Source organism: Typha angustifolia, chromosome 9, assembly GCF_048772165.1.
Source record: "Typha angustifolia cultivar Huaian chromosome 9, ASM4877216v1, whole genome shotgun sequence".
Classification (NCBI taxonomy): Eukaryota; Viridiplantae; Streptophyta; class Magnoliopsida; order Poales; family Typhaceae; genus Typha; species Typha angustifolia.
Genome location: NC_133247.1, coordinates 1,583,136 through 1,606,938, shown reverse-complemented (window position 1 = coordinate 1,606,938; position 23,803 = coordinate 1,583,136). Strand labels below are relative to the sequence as shown.

The 23,803-nt window shown below is 37.4% G+C and overlaps 4 protein-coding genes across 6 annotated transcripts; 3 read left to right on the top strand and 1 right to left on the bottom strand.

The window, feature by feature from the left end:
• Positions 1-368: 368 nt before the first annotated feature.
• On the bottom strand, positions 369-5,981 carry LOC140767600 (uncharacterized). Its single transcript, XM_073107583.1, has 11 exons — positions 5,624-5,981; positions 4,933-5,019; positions 4,509-4,661; positions 3,693-3,781; positions 3,223-3,311; positions 2,683-2,786; positions 2,451-2,550; positions 2,293-2,368; positions 2,087-2,201; positions 1,440-1,971; positions 369-1,091 (listed from the first exon to the last, which is right to left on the bottom strand). Exons 1-11 carry the CDS (start codon positions 5,889-5,891, stop codon positions 560-562), a joined length of 2,145 nt encoding a protein of 714 aa, XP_072963684.1. The 5' UTR covers positions 5,892-5,981; the 3' UTR covers positions 369-559.
• A 1,413-nt stretch (positions 5,982-7,394) lies between these two features.
• Positions 7,395-11,291, top strand: LOC140767138 (voltage-dependent chloride channel 1, chloroplastic-like). The gene is made up of 4 exons (XM_073106945.1): positions 7,395-8,216; positions 8,889-9,056; positions 9,425-9,631; positions 10,716-11,291. The coding sequence occupies exons 1-4, from the start codon at positions 7,563-7,565 to the stop codon at positions 10,905-10,907; spliced, it is 1,221 nt and encodes a 406-aa protein (XP_072963046.1). The 5' UTR covers positions 7,395-7,562; the 3' UTR covers positions 10,908-11,291.
• Positions 11,292-11,461: 170 nt separating this feature from the next.
• On the top strand, positions 11,462-18,162 carry LOC140767137 (uncharacterized). 3 transcript variants are annotated; one of them, XM_073106943.1, is made up of 3 exons: positions 11,462-11,601; positions 15,227-17,202; positions 17,580-18,162. In XM_073106943.1, the coding sequence occupies exons 2-3, from the start codon at positions 15,238-15,240 to the stop codon at positions 17,904-17,906; spliced, it is 2,292 nt and encodes a 763-aa protein (XP_072963044.1). In that variant the 5' UTR covers positions 11,462-11,601; positions 15,227-15,237; the 3' UTR covers positions 17,907-18,162. The 3 variants fall into 3 exon arrangements, with proteins under 3 accessions (XP_072963044.1, XP_072963045.1, XP_072963042.1); XM_073106944.1 differs by lacking the exon at positions 11,462-11,601 and adding an exon at positions 13,495-13,572; XM_073106941.1 differs by lacking the exon at positions 11,462-11,601 and adding an exon at positions 13,603-13,823.
• Positions 18,163-21,420: 3,258 nt separating this feature from the next.
• On the top strand, positions 21,421-22,194 carry LOC140766801 (zeatin O-glucosyltransferase-like). The gene has a single exon (XM_073106456.1). The coding sequence runs from the start codon at positions 21,421-21,423 to the stop codon at positions 22,192-22,194; it is 774 nt and encodes a 257-aa protein (XP_072962557.1).
• Positions 22,195-23,803: the final 1,609 nt, after the last annotated feature.

The window sequence follows — 23,803 nt, the reverse complement described above, 5'->3', positions numbered from 1 at the left end:
CCGCGTCAAATTTGACGACCAAAGACTGCGTGCCGCGAAACAGCAGACCGGAAACATGAGGCACGTGCTATGTATGCGATTTGGGCATGCCAATAGTGAAAAAGATGCTTTAATTTCATGTAAATATCCGTCTATAAATAGTGGAAGAACAAGGTATTTACGTGAGATATAATCTTTTCTGGAATGTAAGTGATTAAAATACATCTTCGCAATTGAGAGGTGGGAGTTTTTTTTTCCTTTTTTGGGCAAATTAGGTAATTATATTACCTCGAAAAACAAAATAGGAACTAAAAAACATAAGCTATACCAGCGAACATCTGAAGCATCACTATCCCTTTATGACTCAACCCAAAAAGAAGAAAAAGTTGAGACTTAAGCAACTAACTAGTCAATATAAATGTGATCTTCCATTCATTATACAGTACTAGATACCTTATTTGCAATCCGAGTATTGTTTAGCTCCAACTCTTGGTATACCTCGAGAATAAGTTTCTGAATAATACAAGATCAATTATATATATATATATATATATATATATATATATATATATAGAGTGTGTCATTTCTTGAATCTCGGTGGGATCTTCACCATTCCTTGCCTGCAATCTTCAGCAACCCTCTTTGCCCTGTCCCCAAATGTCGGGCCGAATGCACACACACTAGACTGCAACTCATCGATTGATCTTCTGGTCTTTGAAATCGCATAAACCCAGATCTTCAAAGAGTGGTCTGTCATCTCAGCTGCCCATTTCTTTAAAACTGAAATTAGAGAGTGTATATTTTGGATTATTTTCTCGATAACAGCTGAAGATCTAACTTTTATCTGAGCATTCTCGATAACAGCAAAAGATCTAACTTTTATCTGAGCAACCAGTGACTTAAGCTTCTCTAGCAAGGACTCAGATATGTTGATTGCCTCATCAAATGGAGACTCTTTTCCAACAGTAAGCCAAGTGACACCAGTGGAAGCATCATGTCGGAGGCCTCCATCCACGATGACATTAATTCCTTGCAGCTCCCAATGATCTCTGACTTCCTTGAGAGCTCTGGCTTGCACCCTGGCTCTTTTAGCTTCCTCTTCCGCCCAAGCTCTGTGAAAAGATAGTTGACAGGTGATCATAGAGGTTTGCTTGAATAGGAATTTATTCCTCTTTAAAAGCTTAGAGAAGGTTGAATTCATTGGAACAAACATATGAATGAAATTACACACAAAAGAGGACCTCTCCCACTGATTTAGGGTAGAAAATAATGAAGGTACAGAAGAAGGGAGATTTAGGGTAGAAAATAATGAAGGTACAGAAGAAGGGAATCAATAATTTATTGTGCCGGTGATGAGTAAGTGGAGATACTACAAGTCTACAAGCAAAGAAATAGTAAGCAGTGATATACCTACTCTGACAATGTGAACAGGATAAATTTTATAGCAGATAGATCTTTACCTGGCCATGGACAAGGCTTTCCTCTCAACCTCAAGCTCATATTGTAACTGAACAATGATCTGGTTCTCGTTCTCTGCTTCTTTCTGAAGTTTCAAAATCATCTCCTTCTCAAAGGATATCTCAATCTTATTGCTCATGAGGCTCTGTGACTGTTTCTCTACCTCATGCCTTAACTTTAAAAGGGCTTCCTTTTCAGATCTGACAGCAGCTTGGCCCCTAACGAGAGCATTGTTTTCTTCTGCTCTTTCTTTTCTTAATTCTTCCAACTCTATCCTCACTACTTCAGCCAACTTTTTTAATGCCTCCATTTTTTCCCTTTCCTTGGCCAGCTCCTTCTCAAAGCTTGCATTAAGATCTTTCCCAATTTGAGCTACCAAGCCACTATTTGCATTCACAGCAGCTTCCGCCAATGTTTCGGCCTCAATACGCGCGAGTTCCTCACTGACAACCTCAGCAGCATCACCAGTTGAAAGAGCAACTGCAGCCTGAGCTTTTGTTACCAGCTTGTCTGGCAAAAATAGTCTAGTATAACCTATAAGTACAAGACAATAGTGATCAGGTCTTTCAATACCAAGTCAGTATCAAAAATATCAAAAATGTGTGAAAACTTTCAGTATCAAATATATCAAAACGTTTGAAAACATTACCAAATGCAAGAGCTGTAATACTCTGTTCTCCAGCAGACAAGTCAGATACTAAAGCAGGCCAAGTGTCTGGATTTATTTGGTCAATGTCTATATAACCAGAACACTGGTACAGAGACTAATAAAAAACATCATAATATTGGCACTTAGTGCAAATGTCTCAACTGGAAAGGTGGAACAAAGTCCAACATCTACAATCTTTTTCTTACTTTTTTGTCGACTTCTGGTAGTTGTGTTTTTTCTAAAGTTATCTTCCAACTCACAAGATCTTGACGTGATAAAGGCCTGCATGAGCATGATTAGGCAGAAAAAAATTAAATAAATATAAAACAGATATACACATTTAACCAGTGGTAGTCATTATCACCTTTCCGGAGAAAAAAGAATAGAATCACATTGTCCACTAATAGAGCTATTAGTCTTAGATCCTGAAAGCTTACTTGAAATGAGTCCAGCTTCTGCCAAACCTAAGGCACGCAATTTGACAAGAAATATCAATGTACAGTTAAATGTAGAAGTAATGAAACAATTTCATGGTAATATCTTCTATGGCCTAAGGTGTCCAAGAAGATAATTAAGAAAAAATTACAATTTGAAACCTTGAATGCACGGGAAGTCAGGGTCTTCAGGAGTGATATCATCAAATGCAAGTTCAGTCACATTCTCTATATACATTGCCGGGTACACTTTAGAAATTGTGTTCCTATGCAGAAAACCACAAGGTTAAACTTCAGGAGACCCAATCCTTACTGGAATGCATTACAATTTCCGTAAGTTCATATGCATCAATAGAACTGGTGCCCCTATATCAAATCTTCCAAGGTTCATAAGTCACATTCTTCTTGTTGTCACTCATATCAGTATGTCTGGTTATTAGCTGTTAATTGAATTTTTTTGCCCGTTACTTCTCTAATTTCTTTTGGCAAGCTCATTTATTATGCACATTTGCATGCACCTAAAGATCCCTTTTGAAAGCTTCCAGGGTACTGGAAGAAGTCCAGTTGAAGAGGTAAATATTCTCATCTTTGAGAAATTATGGTAGCTCAAGAAATTAAAACACAATATGCAAACTGAAGATGACATACTACACTGAGACTATAGACTGTTACGTTTAAGCATATATTAGGAGAAGAATGTACCTTGACAGAGCACTACTTGCCTTCACCAACCAGCGAGCATACTCGCGACGAGTACATAAATCACAAGGTTGAGCATCTGGTTCAATAACCTAGAACACAAAATTAATGAGACAATGACATCAACTTCAATTTAACTTACTCCATAGTACATCAATTAGTTAAATCTTTTTCAAGTACAAAAAAATCATTCAAGACTATTGCAACTTTTTCCATAAGGAACTCTAAATCTACTGCACAACACTCAACAACTATATCTAAACAGTGCTGTTTCAATATAAACTTAGAACATGCTAATTACAAGCCAAAACTTTTGCTTTAGAAGTTACAATGTATGAGAATATCTAAAAATTTAATAAGGGGCAAAGATGGTCATGATTTCTATAAAGAAACCAGTAGGAACTAGGAAGAAGAATGACTAAATAAACATAAAACCATCTAGCTGCCATCACATCATAAGTGCACAAGCATACCTTCAAGACTTGCAATGCTGCCAATGCCTGAACCTGAGCCTGGTCAACTACAGGTGGAACCAAAACTTTTCCAGGAGGTATCTGAAGAGCTGCAGAGCGAAGCAGCAGGGTTACAAGCATGGAGAATTACTTCTACCAGGTGCTATTGACTCAAGTAACTGGCTTTTTATCAAGTTCTCTTTGATTTCACTTATACTTTCATTTAATTATGACGATCATGATAATGATGTGCTACAGTTGGTACACTTACACTTGATTCACGTCTACTGGAGGTGAATTATTTGAACCATTAGGGTCATCAATACTGACAAAAATCTCAAATTAATTAGATATTCTAGATGTAAACTTTTCAATTTTCTCCTATTTAGTGGAAGACCATTATAGCAATCTGCATCATGTATTTCTGTCCAATGTTTAATTATTACGTTGTTTGCCAATGTTTCAACTGGAGGCTGGTCCATCAATTGGCTTGGAACTCTCAAGTTCAACCGTCTCTTGAGTGTCCAAATCTCCCACATAATGATCACTTAAATGATATTTACGTGACAATTGGGGCAAAAGTACTGGACACATTATGGTATGAACGTTTTGAATCAAGACCATCAGATGAAAACTAAACAATATGTTAAGACAATTTAGGTGAGGTGGAACTAGAGATATCAGGTAACATCATTAACATCTGGGGAAGTTGGCTCACCAATTTAATTGGTTATTTTGTCATTTCTGTGAATGGCATTGTCATCATCACTTATTGGTTAGAGCCTCCACTAGAATCTTCAATACTTCTAAGAGGAGACAAGTTCCCTGTTTTTTTACCTGTCTCATTCTCTGAACAGCAGTCACTTGTCTTGCTGGTACCATTTGTAGGCAGTTCAGTAGGATTCTCAACCCTATCAGCTTCAGGATTATCATAAGAACTTAATAGGACTTCTTGCTCAATTTTCAATGGTTCGAGTTCTTGTTTACTTCCTGCTTAAATCAAGAGACACAAAGCATACTTAGGAGTGACTCAAAACAAGAGTAATGCTGCTATAACTCCTGGCTCAGAAACAGATTGAAAGAAAAAATACTGAATAATGATATAAAAAAAAACTTTTTTTATAATTAAAAAAAGCAACAACATATCATAAAATTTGCCAAACAGAACTAGCTAAACCTTTTCATGAATTCTGACTAATGATATCAAAGAAAATAATTTAAGATGTAAGTCATGGCAAATCATTGTAAATAAACTCCATACCATATGCACTTCTGGTGCTGAGAGATAATGCAGCAAATGCGACTCCGCCAGCTAAAAGGAGTCCTGCCACTCCTGCTACAAGAGTTCCTGCAATTGAACTACTATGAAAGTGTCATTAGTGCTTCAAACACCTGAAATCAGCTCAAGATTGTTTTGCATGGCGGGAAACAACCGTGATTGGTTCTCTTAAGACAACGTCATCTAAAATTATTGGACATGCGAGGATCCTAATTGAAGATTTGTGACAATAAATTTAAAAAGAAAAACAAGTTCAAAACCGACAAGCTTTTAATATTTCACAGGATAACTAACTTTCTATAAACATAAGACATCATATAGTACTAAACTACTATGAACCGTCGTTCTAGTTATGACAAAGCCTGGCCCCTAGACTAAACAAACAGTGACACAAGGTATAATAACAATAGACAACCAAAAGGTTAAGCACCTACTAAAAATTTCGTTAATATTTATTTTAAAATCGAAAACTATTTCTTAATCACTACTAAAAATCATGTTCGCTCGTTACATCAAATTAGCATTCTAGGTTTAACTCTTCTCCTTCCACCATTTAATTTTTAAACCCGCCATCGAGATCCTATTGCAACACCATCAATCTAATTTAGGCAAAATTCAAAAAATAAAAAACGACACAGTGAAACAATTACCAAGAAGATGCCCTCAAACTCACCTCTAAACCCGTTATTCCTCCGAGAATCCCCGCCGCCATCGCCCGGTTCATACCACCCGGCGAAAGAATCCGGCAATCCATTAGATCCAATCCACAATTCCTCCTTTTTTCTGCCTCTCTCCTCCGATTTGATGGCGAAGGCCGGAAGAGCTCGGCAACTCGAAGGGCGGGACAGAATCTTGCGGGAAACGGAGGTGGAAACCCTGCACCTCTGGCCGAATCGTAGGTGGAGACAGGTAGGAGAAGAAGGATTCCTCGTTGAGGCCATCTTCTTCTCCCAGTTCGAAAGCTCGGACCAAGATTTCTTTGGGTTTCTCTCGGAGGACGACGAAACGAGACCTACATATTGCACTCCACTTCTAACTTACCCAACCCATATGATCTTGAATAAAGTGGAATATTTATTTTTCTATTATATTTAATCAGATTATATGTTGAATTAAAAATACTTATTAGTGATAAATTTCTATATAATTAATAAAATTTTCAACACATCTAAAATATCATAAAAGTATAAAAAAACATCTAAAATTTAATCCATATCATTTTAGATGTATTAGAAAAGTTTATCTAATCTTTAATAATTTTATTATTAATAAAAATCTTTAAATTTGATATTAATTTGATATTAATTTGATAAATATAATAAAATTAATAATTATTATACCGTTTTTTATGAAATTAAACTAAATTATAGGAAAAATGAAATATACCCTTTTTTTATGAAGGATTAATCCTATCCATTATAGATTAGATTTATTCCTACAGACAAATAACTCTTGATCCGCCTCATTCCATCTTTAACAAAATTCATCAATGAAGTTGATAATTACCAAAATAATTTCATGAAGCTCATTGTTATGTATTGTATGTATAATTTTTTTTTAATCTTTGAAATTGGTGTATTTATGATAACAAATTTGCAAGTTAATTTTTATTGTATCTAATCTACTAACAATCAGTGGAGATATGTTAGGAGACAATGTGGTACTTCTTCACCCCAAGAAATAAGAAGTTTCAAAACAAAAGGTGAACAAGGCATGGATGGCACGAGAGGATTTCTAGAGGGCTTTATAAATTGACGAGGGATAAGAACAGCCTACTCCGCCGGTTAATCTTCACATTGAGTAAGAAATTTGTTTATATAGATAGTACTGTCACTATATAAACTATGAAATAGACTATTCCTTAATTTATTGTAAAATAAAATCTAATTTATTATGGTACTAATAAAAATAAAAAATAAAATATTATTCAATTTAGCGTTTTAGAATCAGATAAAAATACTAAACTGATTAGCCTTTTTGAAATAAAATATTAATTAGTTTAGTATTTTTATTAATTCTATAGTAAATTAAATCCTATTTAATAATAAATTTAAAAAATAATTTATTTCGGTAAAAATAAATTGGAACCTTCCAGCTCGCAACAGTACTCATGAATCATGATGCCATCGCAGGAAACAAGCAATTATCAAATCCCAGTGGATTCCCAGCCACTGGGGTCTTCAGATCTAATGGGAGAGCACCTACACGAACCACCAAGATCATGATCTACTTTGCAGAACTAATCATATATCCAGTTATACGTGTAAAATATGTAATAAATGGATGATACTGCAAAAATAAATAAAAATCAGGAAATTGATGGCCGTACAAAATTCGTGAATTCGAATTTGCATACGATCCTCTTCCCCATTCGCCCCCCAACTTGACCGTTGGACACTGGCCCCCCTCTTTCCCGATCCAACCACCTCACTCCTCAAGCTCTGTGCACCATCCTACGCCACGAATTTCCCACTCGCTTCACTGCCAGCGCTTCCAAAACTCCCGAGAGCACTAAACCCCATTTAACCATGGCGAAGCAATTCGCTCGCTTCCTTCTTCACCTTCCTCCTCCCCTTTCCGAACCCTAACCCGAACCCTTTGTCCCAACCCCAATGGCCACAACCCTTACTCCCGCCACCTCCTCCCAATTCGCTCCAAGAATTCCTTGCAAGTTTTATCCAAACCCTAGATTCCATCCAAAAAAACCCCACCTTTTCCGAATCCATTGCGCCAAATCGAGCAATCCTCCATCCTTCTTCTCCCTAATCAGCTCTGTCTATGATTGGGCCGACGCTGTCAAAGAACGCCGGGTCCGCGACCGCCGTCCCTTATACACCCCCGGCGAGTGGCGCAACCACCGCAGCTCCCGCCGCCACCTTCGCCACCTCATCTCCAGCCTCACCTCGCGTGTCATCCTCTCGTTGGTCCCACCCGTGTCGGCGCTCACCGCAGTGGCCGCCGCGCTCGCAATTTATAACACTGCGGTGTCGCTCGAGTGGCTTCCTGGGGGATTCCCTCTTCTGCGGGCGTCACCGCTGCCGTACCAGCTCACGGCGCCAGCGCTGGCTCTGTTGCTGGTGTTCAGGACGGAGGCGTCGTATTCGAGGTTCGAGGAGGGGAGGAAGGCGTGGATGCGGGTGGTTGCGGGGACCGGGGAGCTCGCGGGGTTGGTGATGGCAGCGAAGGGGAGGGATGGTGGCGCCGTGGATCATGTTGTCAAGAAGGCTTTGTTGAATTATATCATGGCATTTCCTGTAGCACTGAAGGTGTGTGTTCCTTGTGTAACTTTTTAGTTCTGTAGTATAATTACTTGTGCTCTATAACCTACTTGTCTCTTTTAAACTTGAGGAACTTTAAGATTGGAAAGGAAATTTGAGAATGCTTGTCTTGTCTCCTGGAAATAGGAATCCAGATTGTTATATTGCTAACCATTCATGTGCACCAATTTTTGGAGGGAAAAATTTAAGACTACTTAAATGTTGATCTAAGAGTAGAGACCGATGATTCTCTGATCCTTTCAACTCTAGTACTGCTGTTGTACATGCTTAGCAGATCATCGTGGGTCCTGACAAATCTACTGCTGCAAACATTGGAAGCTATTACCATGTGCATATATGTTTTTGGAGTGCCAAAAATAAGTTAGCACATGTGTATACTGTTTGAATAATAAAAAAAAAGAATATGTACTTGTAGATTTGGTGTTATGTTGATATAGTCTGTGTGACTGGTTAAGGAGTAATAAACCACCATCTTCCTGAATCAACAATTCAGAAAATTGAAATTCTTGTATTTAGTCAGCATGCATGACTATGCAATATTCCACAAAAATTCAACAGGTTCTATTCATGACAATGTTAGAAATCATTGTTCATTATAGATTCTTTTGATCTTATGATTCAAAGGTTATGTCAAGGTAATAACTAAGGTTTATGTTGCAGTGTCATGTTATTGATGGCTCAGACATAAGAGCTGATCTTCAGAGTTTGCTTGAAGAGGATGATTTAGCTGTAGTCCTGAGATCAAAACACCGCCCTCGCTGTATCATAGAGTTCATTTCACAAAGCCTTCAACTTTTACACTTTGAAGAACAGAAGCAGAATGTCTTGGTAATTTCTTTCAGTTGTGAATTTCTTTGCTAGACCAACTTAGAAATGAAAATAAAGGTAAATCATCTGTTGACACAGAACAAAAGTTGAACTATGTCTTACTAGTTATCACCAGAACACACTAAGGTAGTGTTTCCAAATTACCTGTTTATATCTGGTCACTGCAGCTGTTTCAATATGAATTTGTCTATTATGCACAGTGGTTAAGCAAAAGAACATTTTTGCAGTATAAAAGTAAAACTATACCTTTGCGAAAACCAAAATTCTTTTTACATCAACATCCCTCAGGGGCTGGTTTCTATGGTTGCTTTATCCGACCCAAGTTGTAGTATTAATTAACTCATTAGCTGTATCTTTTTGCTTCACAGGAATCAAAGATCTCTTGTTTCCATGAAGGAATTGGTGTTTGTGAGCAGCTCATGGGTATTCCGATTCCTCTTTCATACACTAGACTAACATCGAGGTTTCTTGTCCTATGGCATCTTACACTTCCTGTGATACTGTGGGATGATTGCGATTGGATGGTTGTCCCTGCTACTTTCATCAGTGCAGCCTCTTTGTTCTGCATTGAAGAAGTAAGCAATTCTATTTTCTTACTCTCACTAGTCTAACTAGCAACTTCTAATTTGGACCTATCCTGGAAAACTTTGTGGTGATTTCTGTTGAAAAACATCACAATTGAAAAAAAAAAAAACAATCATACTAGCAAGAAAGAAACATATATTTTAGGATAATTCAAAATTTTTATGATATTGTTTTGGTTAGTGTTGCATGACTTCTCATAACTGTTAATCTAGAATATAAAATGAGCAAAGAATTAGAATTGTCATTGAGTTAGCTGCAGTGACTAGTTAGCTATTTAATGTTTAGTATGATTTCTGAATCATGTTGCCATTAAAACAAATAAGGGCAAATTACATATGATCTTGTGGTGATGCATAAAAAGTTAAAATCAAACTACTCCCCTAAACTTTTATTTGAATCACTGTGGCCCCTATGATCTACAGTAATATAAAATTATTTTGTTTGCTATCCATACTTAACAAAAAAAGGCACCAAAAATTATTAAAATATAGTTTCTCTCTCTTCTATCCGTTGATCAAGTCTTAAATCTTAGTTATCATCTCTAGCACCAATTACCTCCCTTCAAATGCATGATCATGGAATAAAATATCTCAATTCTCTTAAAAAGATGGGTAGAAGATTTATTGTTTCTCAAACAATAGGATTATTAATATCACAGGGGTATTATGATAATATGATGGTGCTACTAATGACTGTTTCGTTTTTCATGTTAGTCTAGACCATGGGCAAAGAGATGCAAATGAAAATTTAGGGGAGTAGTTTGATTTTAGGCATAACGGGGGGAACAGATGTGGGGTTTATTGAAAAGATAGTTGCCAGACTATTTGCCACAAGAATTAGTTTGTTCCCCAATATGCTCTTGCTTGGATTTTTGCTAGCTTTATCAACATTGTGTCCTTTTCTAAATCAGTATGTTGTCTATTTGTCTTGCAACTTACAGAACTCTGACAACTTCTGGTGCATAAGTTAGTAATCTTGTTTATGTGCATTCTGTCGTGCTATCATGCTGTCATGCTGTCATGACTCCTTTTTCCTATCTAACTATTATTATTTTGCTAACTACAACAAATCCAGGTTGGTGTTCTTATTGAGGAGCCATTCCCCATGCTTGCCCTCGACGAACTGTGTGGACAGCTTCTTGATGGCATTCGAGAGGTTATGGCAATAGAGAATTTAGTCCACATGCAACTACTAGCCAAGATGAAGGGCCACACTGATGGATGTTCCGTTAATGGCTGGCCTAGGTCCAAAAGTGAACAGGGATGAAAGATCAAGCAACCTTTGATAATCTCGAGTAATCGTTCAGAGCATAGCAACATATTTACTTAATGGTACATGAAAACGTATCTCTGGGCCCTATTGTGAGTTGTGACAACCATGAAAAGTTTCTCAAACAACTTTGGTAGATTTGTATCCATCAATCAGAAGCTGTCCGAGAAAGACGTGCAACCTGATGCTCTATGAAGAGGAAATTGACAAGCTAACAAAATCTGCCAAGCAGATAAAGATCATATTAGAGATCAAGGCCATCTATTCATCACAGGCGTGCCGTGAATGTAAAGAATTTATATTAAATGCTGGCAAGTGAAGGAGATATTGTATGAACAGCTCTTTTGTCATGTATCAACTAGTATGTGACAGAAGAAGATTTTGATCGATATGTTATTAGTATATAGTCTCAGATCTCCGTTTGATGTTCCCATTTAGACGATGAAACACCCAACTTTTCTCTTCAGAGAAAGCAAATCTATCAGGCTGCCTGAGTTGCTAATACTTGCTTTTCTTGAAGGTACTCTGCCTCGCTGTCCAAGCTTGATGTCTAACCCCCCGAGTTCGTCAGTTAGGGGAACACGGACGGCACGGTGAGTCCTATCTACCTTGTGAACGACCCTGACCCCACCACCAACCAACTGGATTGACAGAGTAGGAGAAGCCTTTGTGTAGCTTTGCCACTTTTAAGGTACTATCTTTTTTATTACTATTTATCATGAGCCCTTAGATTATAAATTAGAGAAAGTAGAATAATCTTATACGATATATAGAATGGATAACTTGGCCAACATTTTTAAGATACAGGCTATAATGAACCTAAACCATGTATATATAAAGAGCTGGTTTTATGCTTTTTATTATTTTTTCTAATTAAGAAACATATTATAATGAGCCTAAATCATGCACCTGTAATGTTTCATTAAAATATCTAATTCTATGCTTTCCATTAACTTTTTTTCTACTTAAATAGATAGCTTTCCTAGCAGTTGCAGTGGCTGAAAATTTAGCCGGTCCTTTAATTTCCTCATTATCACCAAAGCAAGGTATTTAAATTGGTTTTGGAGTCCCTAAAGCCCCTCCTGCCATGCAGAAAGATTAAATTCTTTATCCACATCCATGCTCAAATGAAACCCTTCTTGCCCCCTTTGCATGTAGTTGGGATAAAACTCACGTTGATTACAACATAGCAAAGCTAAAAAAATAATTATAACTTTAATCAGCACCAAAACAGAGAAGATAAGATGAATGCAAGTTAGAGTAGCACTGAGAATAGCATCTTGAAGCCCAGACGTCATTACAAAGTTAGTTAGTGTGTCAATGCCTTTGAGACTTTGAGAGAGAGAGAGAGAACATGATCTTTTATTAATCAGTTAGGCTAAAGAGATCAAAGTGCAAGGGTCCCAATTTAAAGAAGGCATATTGGTCCCCTCCTACATGTTTCTTTTGACCATATAAGAAAGAGAAGATCTAGATAGAGAGAAGTGGGCAATTTAGCAAACTTTTCCTATTTGGAGAGAGAGAGAGAGAGAGAGAGTAAAGTGATGTAAGAGCTCTACTGTTAGATGGATTTGAGTGTACGTAATGTGTAATGAGATTGTCGGGTGGCGGGAGGAGTCGTAGGCGACAGGAGGGAAATTATTTTAAAGGATTTTCTCATTTCACACCTTATATTATGTCCTTATTCCAAAATACTTCATATCATTGCACCCTTTTTAGGCTGATCCTTATCTTTCTCAGTTCAGACCACAAATCCCTCCTAATTTGTCACTATGTTTTCAGAGGAAACACAGACACTCTTTTTAAATTTTTAATGATTTAATGAAAATAATAATAATAAAGAACCGATTTAGAAATAACGAAAATATAGGGTGTGAGATGATAAAAAAAGAGTCCCTACCTATTAAAACGTCACCTACCCAAGAGGAAAAAAGAAAAAGAAAAACAAACTCCCAACTCCGACTCCGACTCCGACTCCGACTCCAAGGCTACACTTTCTAAAGGGATGGGTCCCACGTGCGCGACACGTGACAGCGACGTCGTCGGCGGTATCGGTATCGGACTGCGACCGACACGAGACAGGATGCCCCCTCATCCTGATACTGACCGAGTGACGAAAACGCCCTCGGGTCCCCTTCCAGGTTTGACTGCTGCGGCGACTTTGGACTGTTCGTTTGACCGGATTAGACCCCAAACAAAATTCTGAGTGCGCTAAGGCCTAAGGCTAAGGGCCCTCCTAAGCAAGGCAGTAAACCTCTCTATAGCTATCCATTTAGCGTACCTCAAATGCATTTTGTTACTCAAAATTTAAGGGGGGTTTAAAAAAAAATTGTAATTATGTTTGAATAATTCGACCACCTTCCGCTAAAATTTTCTACCCGAATCCGACGAAAACCAGTCCATGAGTCTGTTGTCCAAATGATGCCAATTAATGGGGGGCAAATCAGTCATTAAAATCCACACTTCCCAAATCCTTGCGATTCCTTTGAAGCAAAGATAGGGTAATCTCGTAATTTCGTTACTTGGTGAGGACAAACCCCACTTTGGAAAACAATAAATTAATTACTACCTGGCCAATAATTAACTACTAGCTGCTTTAATTAGCAGCTGGAGGAGGAGATAGCTCGAGATTGAGAGGAGCGAGATCATAAATAAATTTAAGGTAATTTAAACTATTATACTAATCTAATTTCTTCCCTTCTTTTTTTCGCTTTAAGAAAAGCGGGAGAGGTTGGCGACTCCCGATGCTTGTGTATAGCTACCTCCATGGCTTTTCCTCGCTCGCTACTGTACTTAGCAGCGACAAAAAGGCTTCTCTAACTCTCCAGTGGTAGTATTACGTCTCTCTCTTTCTCTCCCTCTATCCCTCCGATCTCGATTGCGGCGGATCTGCCTCTTGGGTGGTGGTTTCAGGTACTTCAAATTTCGCTCTCTAAAGATTTTTTTTTGGTTGGTATTCTTCGTTTGATCTATCTGGGATTCGTGGGATGGATCAAGGCATTCGAAAGTGGATTTTGAGAAATGGGTTTGAGGAAAGCTGCGATTTTGTTACGGCCCCAGTTGATGGGAGAGCGGAAATGGTGGTTTTGGGGAAGAAAAGATTCGATTTTTTTTTTTATGAATGGTTTTGGCTATTGGGCGAGTTTCTTTTTTATGATTTTGGGGGAGTTTATTTCGGTCTGATGGGTGAGATCTGGTGAGTAGCGTAGCATTTGATTGAGATATATAGGGTTTTCCGCATTGATTGATTTGCCCGCATTTTATTCTCTATCTTTATTAAGGTGGAGGTTATGGAAATGGAAGATCTCTTGCTAGTTTGAGGCTATATCTTGTTGTTTTCTTCTTATTTAGCCACAATATGGATCTCCTTGTGCAAAGATTTGTATCTATGTGTTATCTGTGCTGATTTGTTGCTAGTTTGAGGCTTTATTTTGTTGTTTTCTTCTTATTTAGCGAGAGCTTGGTTCTCCTTGATGTGCAAACATTTGTATTTATTTCTTAGTCATTTGTTATCTGTGCTGATTTCTTGCCGTTTTTTCTAATCTTGGTACTATCCCATTGTTTTTTTCCCGTGAAGGGTCTAACTTGTAGAAGCCCACGCAAATTTTGCCTAATTGTGTAGTTACAGGCCAGAATCAGGGTTAAAGATAATATAAGAAATGCTAAAACTAGAAAATTAGAGCTCGAGGAGTTGACAATTTGAGGAAGAGGGCAAGAGCAATAGAGTGCCTACATGTTATGCAAGATGTCATGCAGGAGGAAACAGATGTCACAAACTTTAGTTGGGCTTGTTGTCTGTTTGTGAGGAAAAAGAGTGTGAAGTTATGAGCGAGATGAAAGAGTCTGGTATGGGTGGTATGTTATTAGAGGTTGTGGCATCCTGCTAACATATGAGGTGAGAGATGCTCCTCTTTGATAAACATAGACTGAATCTTTGTTGGTGTTTCGTGCTTATTTGGAAACATTTTGAGGTAGTATCTTATGGTAGCATTGATCCAGAGATTCCAGACAATTGCTTCCTATAGTGATAGATGAGTCAATTATATATGCTTAACATAGTTTCTAGTGATCTACTCTACATAAGCAGCTTTCAGCTTGCTTCTCCAGATAACCAAATAGACTTTAGGGAACGCATGTTAGATTTTCAGTTCATATTATGGAATATTTCTAGTTGTATCAGCTGATCCCATCTGATAATTTTAATTGGACATCTGGTTCCTTTCCGCATATGAGCTTAAATTATGGTGACTTTAACCTATTATTAATGTTATCTTGAGATTAATGGAACCTGACTTGATTCTGTTATCCATCAACAGCTTATTGTCTTATGGGCCAAGATCTATATTTGGAATTTGAGAAGCATTCTCAAGCAGAGCCAACTTGTGGAATCATAAAACCCTCTTGTCACAGCAATGATAAAGCAGAAAAAAGACAGAGGAAAGGACAACCATCTAGCAAATTCCATTTCAAAAATTCAGATAGTGACTTCAGAGAATTATGTCTTGATCAAATCGCAAATTTCCGTTGTAAAAGCATGCATTCTAGAACCCCTGAAGCGTACCTGGAAGAGAATGTTGTCCTTAAGCGGGGTTCTGTTTATCAGAGTTCCAGTGAGGTTAGGAGAATAAGAAAGTTCGAAGAGAGGAGGAGGAAAGTAGAATGCACTAACAATGAAGACACTTTTTTGTCCTTTGAGATTGTTGATTCCTTGCCCCAGTCTAGTAATGCAATCTCACATTCCCAGAAGAAGCAAAAGCCTGTTGTCTCTTCAAATGCTGAGCCAAAGTGTTCATCCCTTGAAACAACACACCCGATCACTAGAAGTTCTATGGAGTTTCTAGACCTTTCATTCCGTGATCTTCCTGACAAGCACTTGAAACCTGACAGTTCATGTTCAGATTTTAGCTTATCCAAACCTGAAAGAGTCGACGATCTCTTGGAGATCTGCCTTGATGTTGAGGAAACCAAAGATCTTTGCAAAAATGCACCTCCCAAATTGTTAGAAACAGGACCACCCAAAGGTTCAAGATACAATCGTTGTCAGCGGCCTGCCCTTGGTACCAATGGATATATTTGTAATGAAGGAGACATGGCAAGCACTCTACCAAAGTCATTTTCAGCCAAGGCAGGAATCTATGACTTTCCTGGTCAATCACAAGGCATCCTTAAGAGCGCCGGCCCAAAAGTTCAGTCAAGTCCACTTAAGAAGATGTTGGAACCCATCACAAAGTCCAAATCGATGAGGAACTCATCAATTGTTGGAACAGAAGAGGCTAATGCTGTTGATCCTGTACTTGTCAGGAAGAACAGAATCCTTAACAAATCTTTGTTGTCTGATGGTCTGTTGGTTGGAGATCAAGTTCTGACAACCGCTTCTTCACCTGCTCATCTACATGCTGTTCTTAAATCGGAGTCCAATGATGGTGTTTCGAATTTTGAGTTCTCAGTGAAAGATCCAGAAGACATTCTTTCTGCCAAGACTTGGAAAACAGAAAATGCATTTAACTGGGTCTACACATTCCATAGTTGTAACAAGAAGATTAACAAGAGTGGAAGAGCTACCAAAGAAAAGCAAGGGTATTCACCCCCAACTGTTGGCCAGATGCAAGTCTCTTGTTATCTGTGCTCAGAAGTTGGAGAAAATGGATCTTTGAATAATTCAGCTGTAACAGAATTCATCTTATATGACATTGCTCAAGCCAGACGGAGCTTTGCTGTTGAGCGGAAAACTAAATGCTTGCCTGATTCTATCCAACCTCCCTTGTGTGGTATTGCTGAAAGCTTGGTCATGGAGGGTCCTTTGGGGAGAAAGAATTCAATGGAACGGCAACATAATATTAGACATGCTCTTAATAATAGTTGCAACACAGATGCCTCAACTTCTTACCCATGGTCACAAGCAGATTTACATCCACACCTGGAAACAGCAGCTATTACAATTCAAGTCCCTTTTAATAAAATGGAGAGGTTTAAAGATATGAAAGCAGAAGGAGCCCATTCTTGCTCAAATTTATCAAATGTTACCTCTGTTGATCAGGGAAGGGAGAAAATTACAAATAATCCATATCCTGTTATTGTGAAAGCGGTCACTCCAAGTGGGACACATGGGCTGCCAAATGCTGAAGAATGTGGTCCTTCTTCTTTACTAGATAGATGGAGATTAGGTGGTGGCTGTGACTGTGGTGGCTGGGACATGGCCTGTCCACTTGTTGTGTTCGATAATTGTGGTGATGATACTAGGGCAGATTGCTTAACAATGGAAAGCAAGAAACCTTTTGTGCTTTGTGTTCAGGTAGGCTCTTTCTAGACTTGTTTATCTTGTATTATAGTGCATTATTATCATGGAGTTATCCTGTTATATGACTACAACTAAGTGGCTGAAGGGCTCTGATACTTTCATTGCAAACTTTACAGATATATAGTTTATTATCTCGTGTGTGTCACTTCAACTGATACTTATGTGAGCTATCAGCCTCCTTATTTCCAGTGCTCAGCCTTACTGTTACTCAACTGAATCCATATTTTGTTGGGTTTTTTAATTTGAAAAGCATCTGGTTGATAAATTTACGTTTCTTTTTTGTTTTTTTGGTCTGCTTAAATGCAATAATTCTTAATCTATTTCCTCAGATAATCTGATATAAGCTGCCATAAATTGCTACTTCTTATCAGGGAAGCAAAGAAAAGGTACCTGCTTTGTCCATAATGGTTGATGGGAACGGACAATACTCTGTTGATTTTCATGCACAATTATCGGCACTACAAGCATTCTCAATCTGTATTGCTGTGCTACACTTTTCTGAAGCTTCAGTCATCGGTCAGGAGAAGAATGCACACAAGTTGAACTCAAGTTCCTTGAAGTTGCTTCTTGAGGAAGAAGTGAGACACTTGATCGAAGCAGTTGCGGTTGAAGAAAAGAGGAAAATGAAGAAGAAAGTAGAGCAAGTCCCCCCATCTTTCTTCCTAGATCCGCCCTTTTCGCCTATTGGAAGAGTGTAAGCAATGAGCTAATCACTTCTGTGGTGGCATTTGGTATCGCATATTTGCATGGTCGCCGTGAACTCACGTTACCCAGATATGCTATTAGATCAGGAAAACAAAAGGAGAACCTGCGGCGAACCATCATCGGAATTTGATGGACTTGGGAGTACAAGCATTCAGTTTCTTTGTAACTTTAATTCATCACAATCTTGTGTTCACAGTCATGTGCATAGTATTTATTATTAGAGAGAAAAGCATCTTGCTATGATAAGAAGCAGGGTCCTGAGGTTTTGTAGCTTTTAGAGAGAAAGCTTTGAAAATTACATGGATGATGTTCAAAAAGAGTTCTCTGCAAAAAAAAAATCATCATATGTAGCATCTGTAAACAGAAGCCATTACCTCAAATAAATAAATTGAGTTGGTCCTTCACCTCCATGATCCAACTACATGGTCCCCTTCAATGCCTCTTTGTTTTAGCTTTTAATAGCTATAAAATATAATAATGTCATATTAGCGATAACTTGATATACATAATGAAAATGAAGTTATTCTAAAAGGTACAATGAACATTATTTACTACATGAGGGAAGAATTGTGTATAAATTCATATAATATATATATATATATATATTATTAAAAAAAAAGATTAAATAAATTAAAACCTTTCCCTTCTTAGATAGTGGATAGCCTCCAATTTTCTGCAATAGGGATACTAGGCAAATTTTAAATGGTTGTCCAAAAATTAACAAGTTTTTAACTCACATAAAAGGAACCACAGATCATCAAGCACCCGATTGCAGGAATTCTCCTGCATTCAGGTTTGCAGACGATCCGCTTCCTCTTTGGCTCTCTAGTTCCAATCAAACTAGGCTTTCTCCTGCTCCGATCTGCTTACCCCCAAAACTAGTTGAATTATATACTATATTTATGTTTGTTGTTTCCAAATAGCGTAGAATTTTTTTAATAATTATGAAGACAACTTAAAAAATGAAGAGAATAAAATAAACATTCACATTGTTTATTTTGTTTATTTATTATTCAAACTCGGTCAAAAAATTTTGACTTTAGAAATGTCAAACTTTCCACAATCATGGATAGCTATATTTGCGAGCTACTAAGTGTTGAATTGACTCTCCTCCCCTTCCCACTTTTACTAATTTTCAGATAGATTTTAATTTTATAAAACCTCTTAAATATCTACTCCATTAGTTATTTATTAATATTTTTATTAAAAAAATATTAATTAACTTTAGACGTTTTGACAACTATTTTATCATTTTTCCTTCTTCTTCTTCCTCCATAGAAAGTGAAATAATAATAATAATAATAATAATAATAAAGGTAAAATGGCTTGCTAGTCAGTCCATTTACTCCATCAAGAGAGTGAAATATATTAAATAATTAAAAAGCCAAAGTGAAGAAATAATGATTAACCAATCATTCAGGGCACACCCAAAATTTATAATATGTCTGCTACCAAATTCACTAGACAAGTCGGGAGAACCGGATTATATCGGCAAGAAGTTATTCCCAATTGGGCTCGATAAATCCGGTTTCCATTCGAGAAGGTGGGCATGGACATGAGCAGCGTTGGAATCGTTTATGGCTCATATGACAAGATGATAATAGATCTCTGTGTGATCTTCTCGGATTTTTGTACCTTGTTTCTTGGATCATATGATTCCATTATTCTACTAGGTGTTTGACAGTGAACCCAAGGTCCAGGATCTTCTCGAATGTTAAGAAAACAGAGGATGTTTAAGAGCCTTCTTGCTATTCCTAACACTACGGTTTGTCCATACCAGCCTTAATCTAATTGAAGTTTTGATAGATTACCAACCGATCATTAGATAATTGTCACTAACCAATTAAAAATTTGATAGATCGCTGGCCGATCTGATTTGCCCAGTTCTTATCGGGAACTCCTGGAAAGCATTTCAAAATTATGTTTTTATATCTTATAAGTTACTCTTAAGATTATTTTCTTTTACTATTTAATATGATTATTGAGATTAAATATTAGTAGTTTTAGATTAGTTGATCGATCACATGGGATTCAATATTTAGCTGCGATTTTAGTGTTTTAGGTGATTTAGTCTCAGATGTTTTCATTTGTCGTCCTTATTTTAGAGGTTTGATTTAGTTCTATAATTAAATTAACTAATGGTCAAGTGAAAATATCACATGATACAATTATCCGAAGTGTCTTGAGGCTCTATTTGGTAAATAAGAAACAAAAATACTTTATTTTATAATATGATTAAGACCTTGTATGTATTTGCGGTTTACGCCCTCTCATCTTACTATTTGTAAGATGAGTCCTATATTTTATTACATATATATATAAAATATTCAACCGATAGATCTGTAAGTTAAACCCAGCTTATACCTAACCGAACTTATATTCAAACTCAAAATGCTAAACCCAACAAGATATACCCCAAGAGAGAACGTTAAATTCATACTATATTCCAACCCTAGAACATCAGAGAAGTCCTCGGTGATGGTAAATCTCGGATTAGCCGTGCTCATATAGAGAGGTAAAAGTTAGTGATTGATCCCTCCATGTTCTATTAACTTTGCTTGAAGTTTTTTTATAAATCTTAAACGAGTAATGAGATGGTGGGATTTGTGCTGCAAATAGGGATCAATTTCATTGTTTCGTAAAAGAGAGAGAGAGAGAGACGATAGAGAAGGTCATTTTAATCATTTAAAATAAAAAATTATTTGTACTTGACAGAACATTATTTTGTTATGCCATCCATCCGAATAATATAAGTCAATACTAAGCGTTTTAAAATGCAAATTTTCCGTTTTAAATTGCAAATATTTGTGATAGACGAGAGTCTGAATACAGTGGTAGCTTATATATATTATATATATATCCTACATACACCTAAAAGGCTAAAACAAAGAGGCGAGGCCAAGCTTAAGAATTGATCACCATGGAGCAAAAATCAAAGGTATCAATCTTAGTAGTTCCATTCCCAGCCCAAGGCCACCTCAACCAACTCCTCCATTTCTCCCTCCTCCTCTCCTCCCGTGGCTTCCCGGTCGACTACGCCACCTCTCCCACCCACGTCCTCCAAGCCAGGTCTCGCCTCCAAGGGTGGAACCCTTCCTCTCTCCACGCCATCCACTTCCACTCCCTCCCCATCCCTCCATTTCCCACTCCACTATCAAATTCCCATCCCATCTGCAGCCTACGTTTGAAGCCTTCCTGCACATCAGAGCCCCTCTTTCCTCTCTGTTACAAACTCTATCCTCTGCTTCAACTCGACTCGTAATAGTTCATGACTCATTTTCTTCGTTCGCTGGCAAAGAAGCTGAGTCACTTCCAAATACCGAGTCATACAACTTCCAGTGCCTCTCCGCCTTATACGGACTCACTTTTCCACAAATAAGCGAATCCACTGCAAAGCTTTTACGAGCCCATGACTAGGTTCTCCCCGCCAACGATATCTGCATCACTGAGGAGTTCTTGGACTTCGCGGATCGCAACAGCCACGACAATAACGAAAGGGACTTCGGCATGATTATTAACACATGCAAGAAGTTGGAAGGCGAATTCCTCGAATTGAGACGCCAAGAGCTGGATTATATAGGCAAGAAGTTATTCGCGATCGGCCCGATAAATCCAGTCGTGATACGAGGAGGTGGTCATAGACACGAGTGCTTGAACTGGCTCGACAAGCAATCGGATGGGTCCGTTCTCTATCTCTCCTTCGGAAGCACGACGACCCCCTCGGAGGACCAGGTCGAGCAGTTGGCGATCGGAATAGTTCAAAGCCGACAACGATTTATCTGGGTTTTGAGAAGCGCGGATAGAGGCAATATATTCGCGGAGGAGGCAAAGGAGACGGGTTATAAGTTGCCTGCTGGCTTCGATAATGAAGTGGAAGGGAGAGGAATAGTTATTCGAGATTGGGCTCCACAGTTGGATATCTTAGCTCACAAATCCACTGGCTTATTCATGAGTCACTGTGGGTGGAATTCTTGCATGGAAAGTCTTAGCATGGGAGTGCCAATTGCTGCATGGCCAGAGCATTCAGACCAGCCTGTGAATGCATTGTTTGTGACCAAGTATCTGAAGGTTGGTGTTATGGTCAGAGAGTGGGATAGAAGAGAGGAAATAGTTGCGGCAAAGGATATAGAGGAAGCCATTAATAAGGTCTTGGTTTATGATGAAGGGAAGGAGATTAAGCAAAGAGCTAGAGATTTAGGTGAAGCTGTGAGGGGAGAAGTAATGGATGGCGGGTCTTCTCGTGCTGAGTTGGATTTATTTATTGATCATATTACAAGGTGATAATGCATTGTATCGATGGTTGGTATTATTATGCATGTTTCAAGACTATTATGCAAAATAATGCCATAATCTCAATGATATTGAGTCTTGTCGAGCCCAAAAAATTTCGAGTTGATATGATTGGTCTATATTAATATATGCAACTTGGAATTAATCTTTTGGGTTAATTGCAATTTGCTCATAGAATTGCTTTACTTCTCTCTACGTTTTCTATCACTAAACAATCTTCTACTAATTACTAATATAGAATCATTAAGTTTTATCCGAATCAATAGTGCTAGTTAAAAAATGGTTGGTGGGCTGTATTTTACCCTTTCTCATCTTTTATGGACTAAATTAACCTCTTTTATGACACATTAATTAATTAATTAATTAAAATTCATATATAATCAAATATAAAAAATATATATATCTTTTTTTTCTTTGAATATATTATATCTACTCGCGAACCATACCTTCGATGGTAAATGCAAGCTACCATACACGACATGTGATGAACATAAATATGATTTTCTCCGAATCCTATATTGAAATTATTTAAGAATGAAGGAGAAGGAGTTGGCGGTTGGCATTAAAAGTTTTAAATACTTTATTAACAGCACTCCTCTCCAATTTCCGCTGAGAATTTATCAGATAATTGCCAATAAGTTTGCAATGTGATTTTAAGAGAAAAGAACATAAAAAGATACAGAAAAAAGAAGGCTTTTCGTGCGAAGTGAAAATGGACTACAGGTGTGGCTTGAGAAGAATCATTACTCCATCTTTTATGTGCCATTAAGGCTCAATATAATGTTCTCGGAGTTGTGCTATTGTTTTATGCTAAGTATTGACTCGTTCAAAGTTATTTATATATTTCTTTTTTTTTGTTTATTAGATTTGTAGTCATACGGATAAAATTAACAATACCATAGCTAATTGTTGTTGCTTGAAATAAGAAAATTGGTCGACTCCACAATTTATATTCTTTTCTATTACATTAACTTCACATTTATAATAATAATTTGATATTTTGAGTTGGCAATATTATCACCCGTTGTGGCTATTTTGTAATTTGATATTTTTCTATAATTTATATTTAGTATTTTAATATTATTTTGACTAAGAAATATTAATTAGATTATTAAAATATCCAACCATCCTATCTCTCTTCCTCTCTACACTCCACCAGTCTTATTTTAATTTCTCCGACCAACATCTCTTGACTTCGCTGTGGCATCTCCTTTTTTTTGTTTCTTCTTCTGCCCATTTTTGTTTTGATCAAGAGTTTGACGAAGAAGACGGAGCAACCTGTACATCTCTCACCGACTCTTTGTTGGGCATGATGAGATGGTAAGAATAATAAATAATTTATGTATTTTATAAATTATTTCATATATTATAATATGGTATTTTTGTTAGCACCAACTAAGTTAGCCTAATGTGTTAAATAAAAATTATTGAAAATAAAAAATAGTCGATACAAAGTTCTTTAAATATATGATTTGTAAAATAGATTGAGATAGATACTAAGAATTGAAAGTGTGCTTTGTTCGGTAATCATTCACACCTACACTACAGTCTATTGTTTGATGTGTATGTCTGTGTTTTTTTTCACCAATCAATTTCTAAC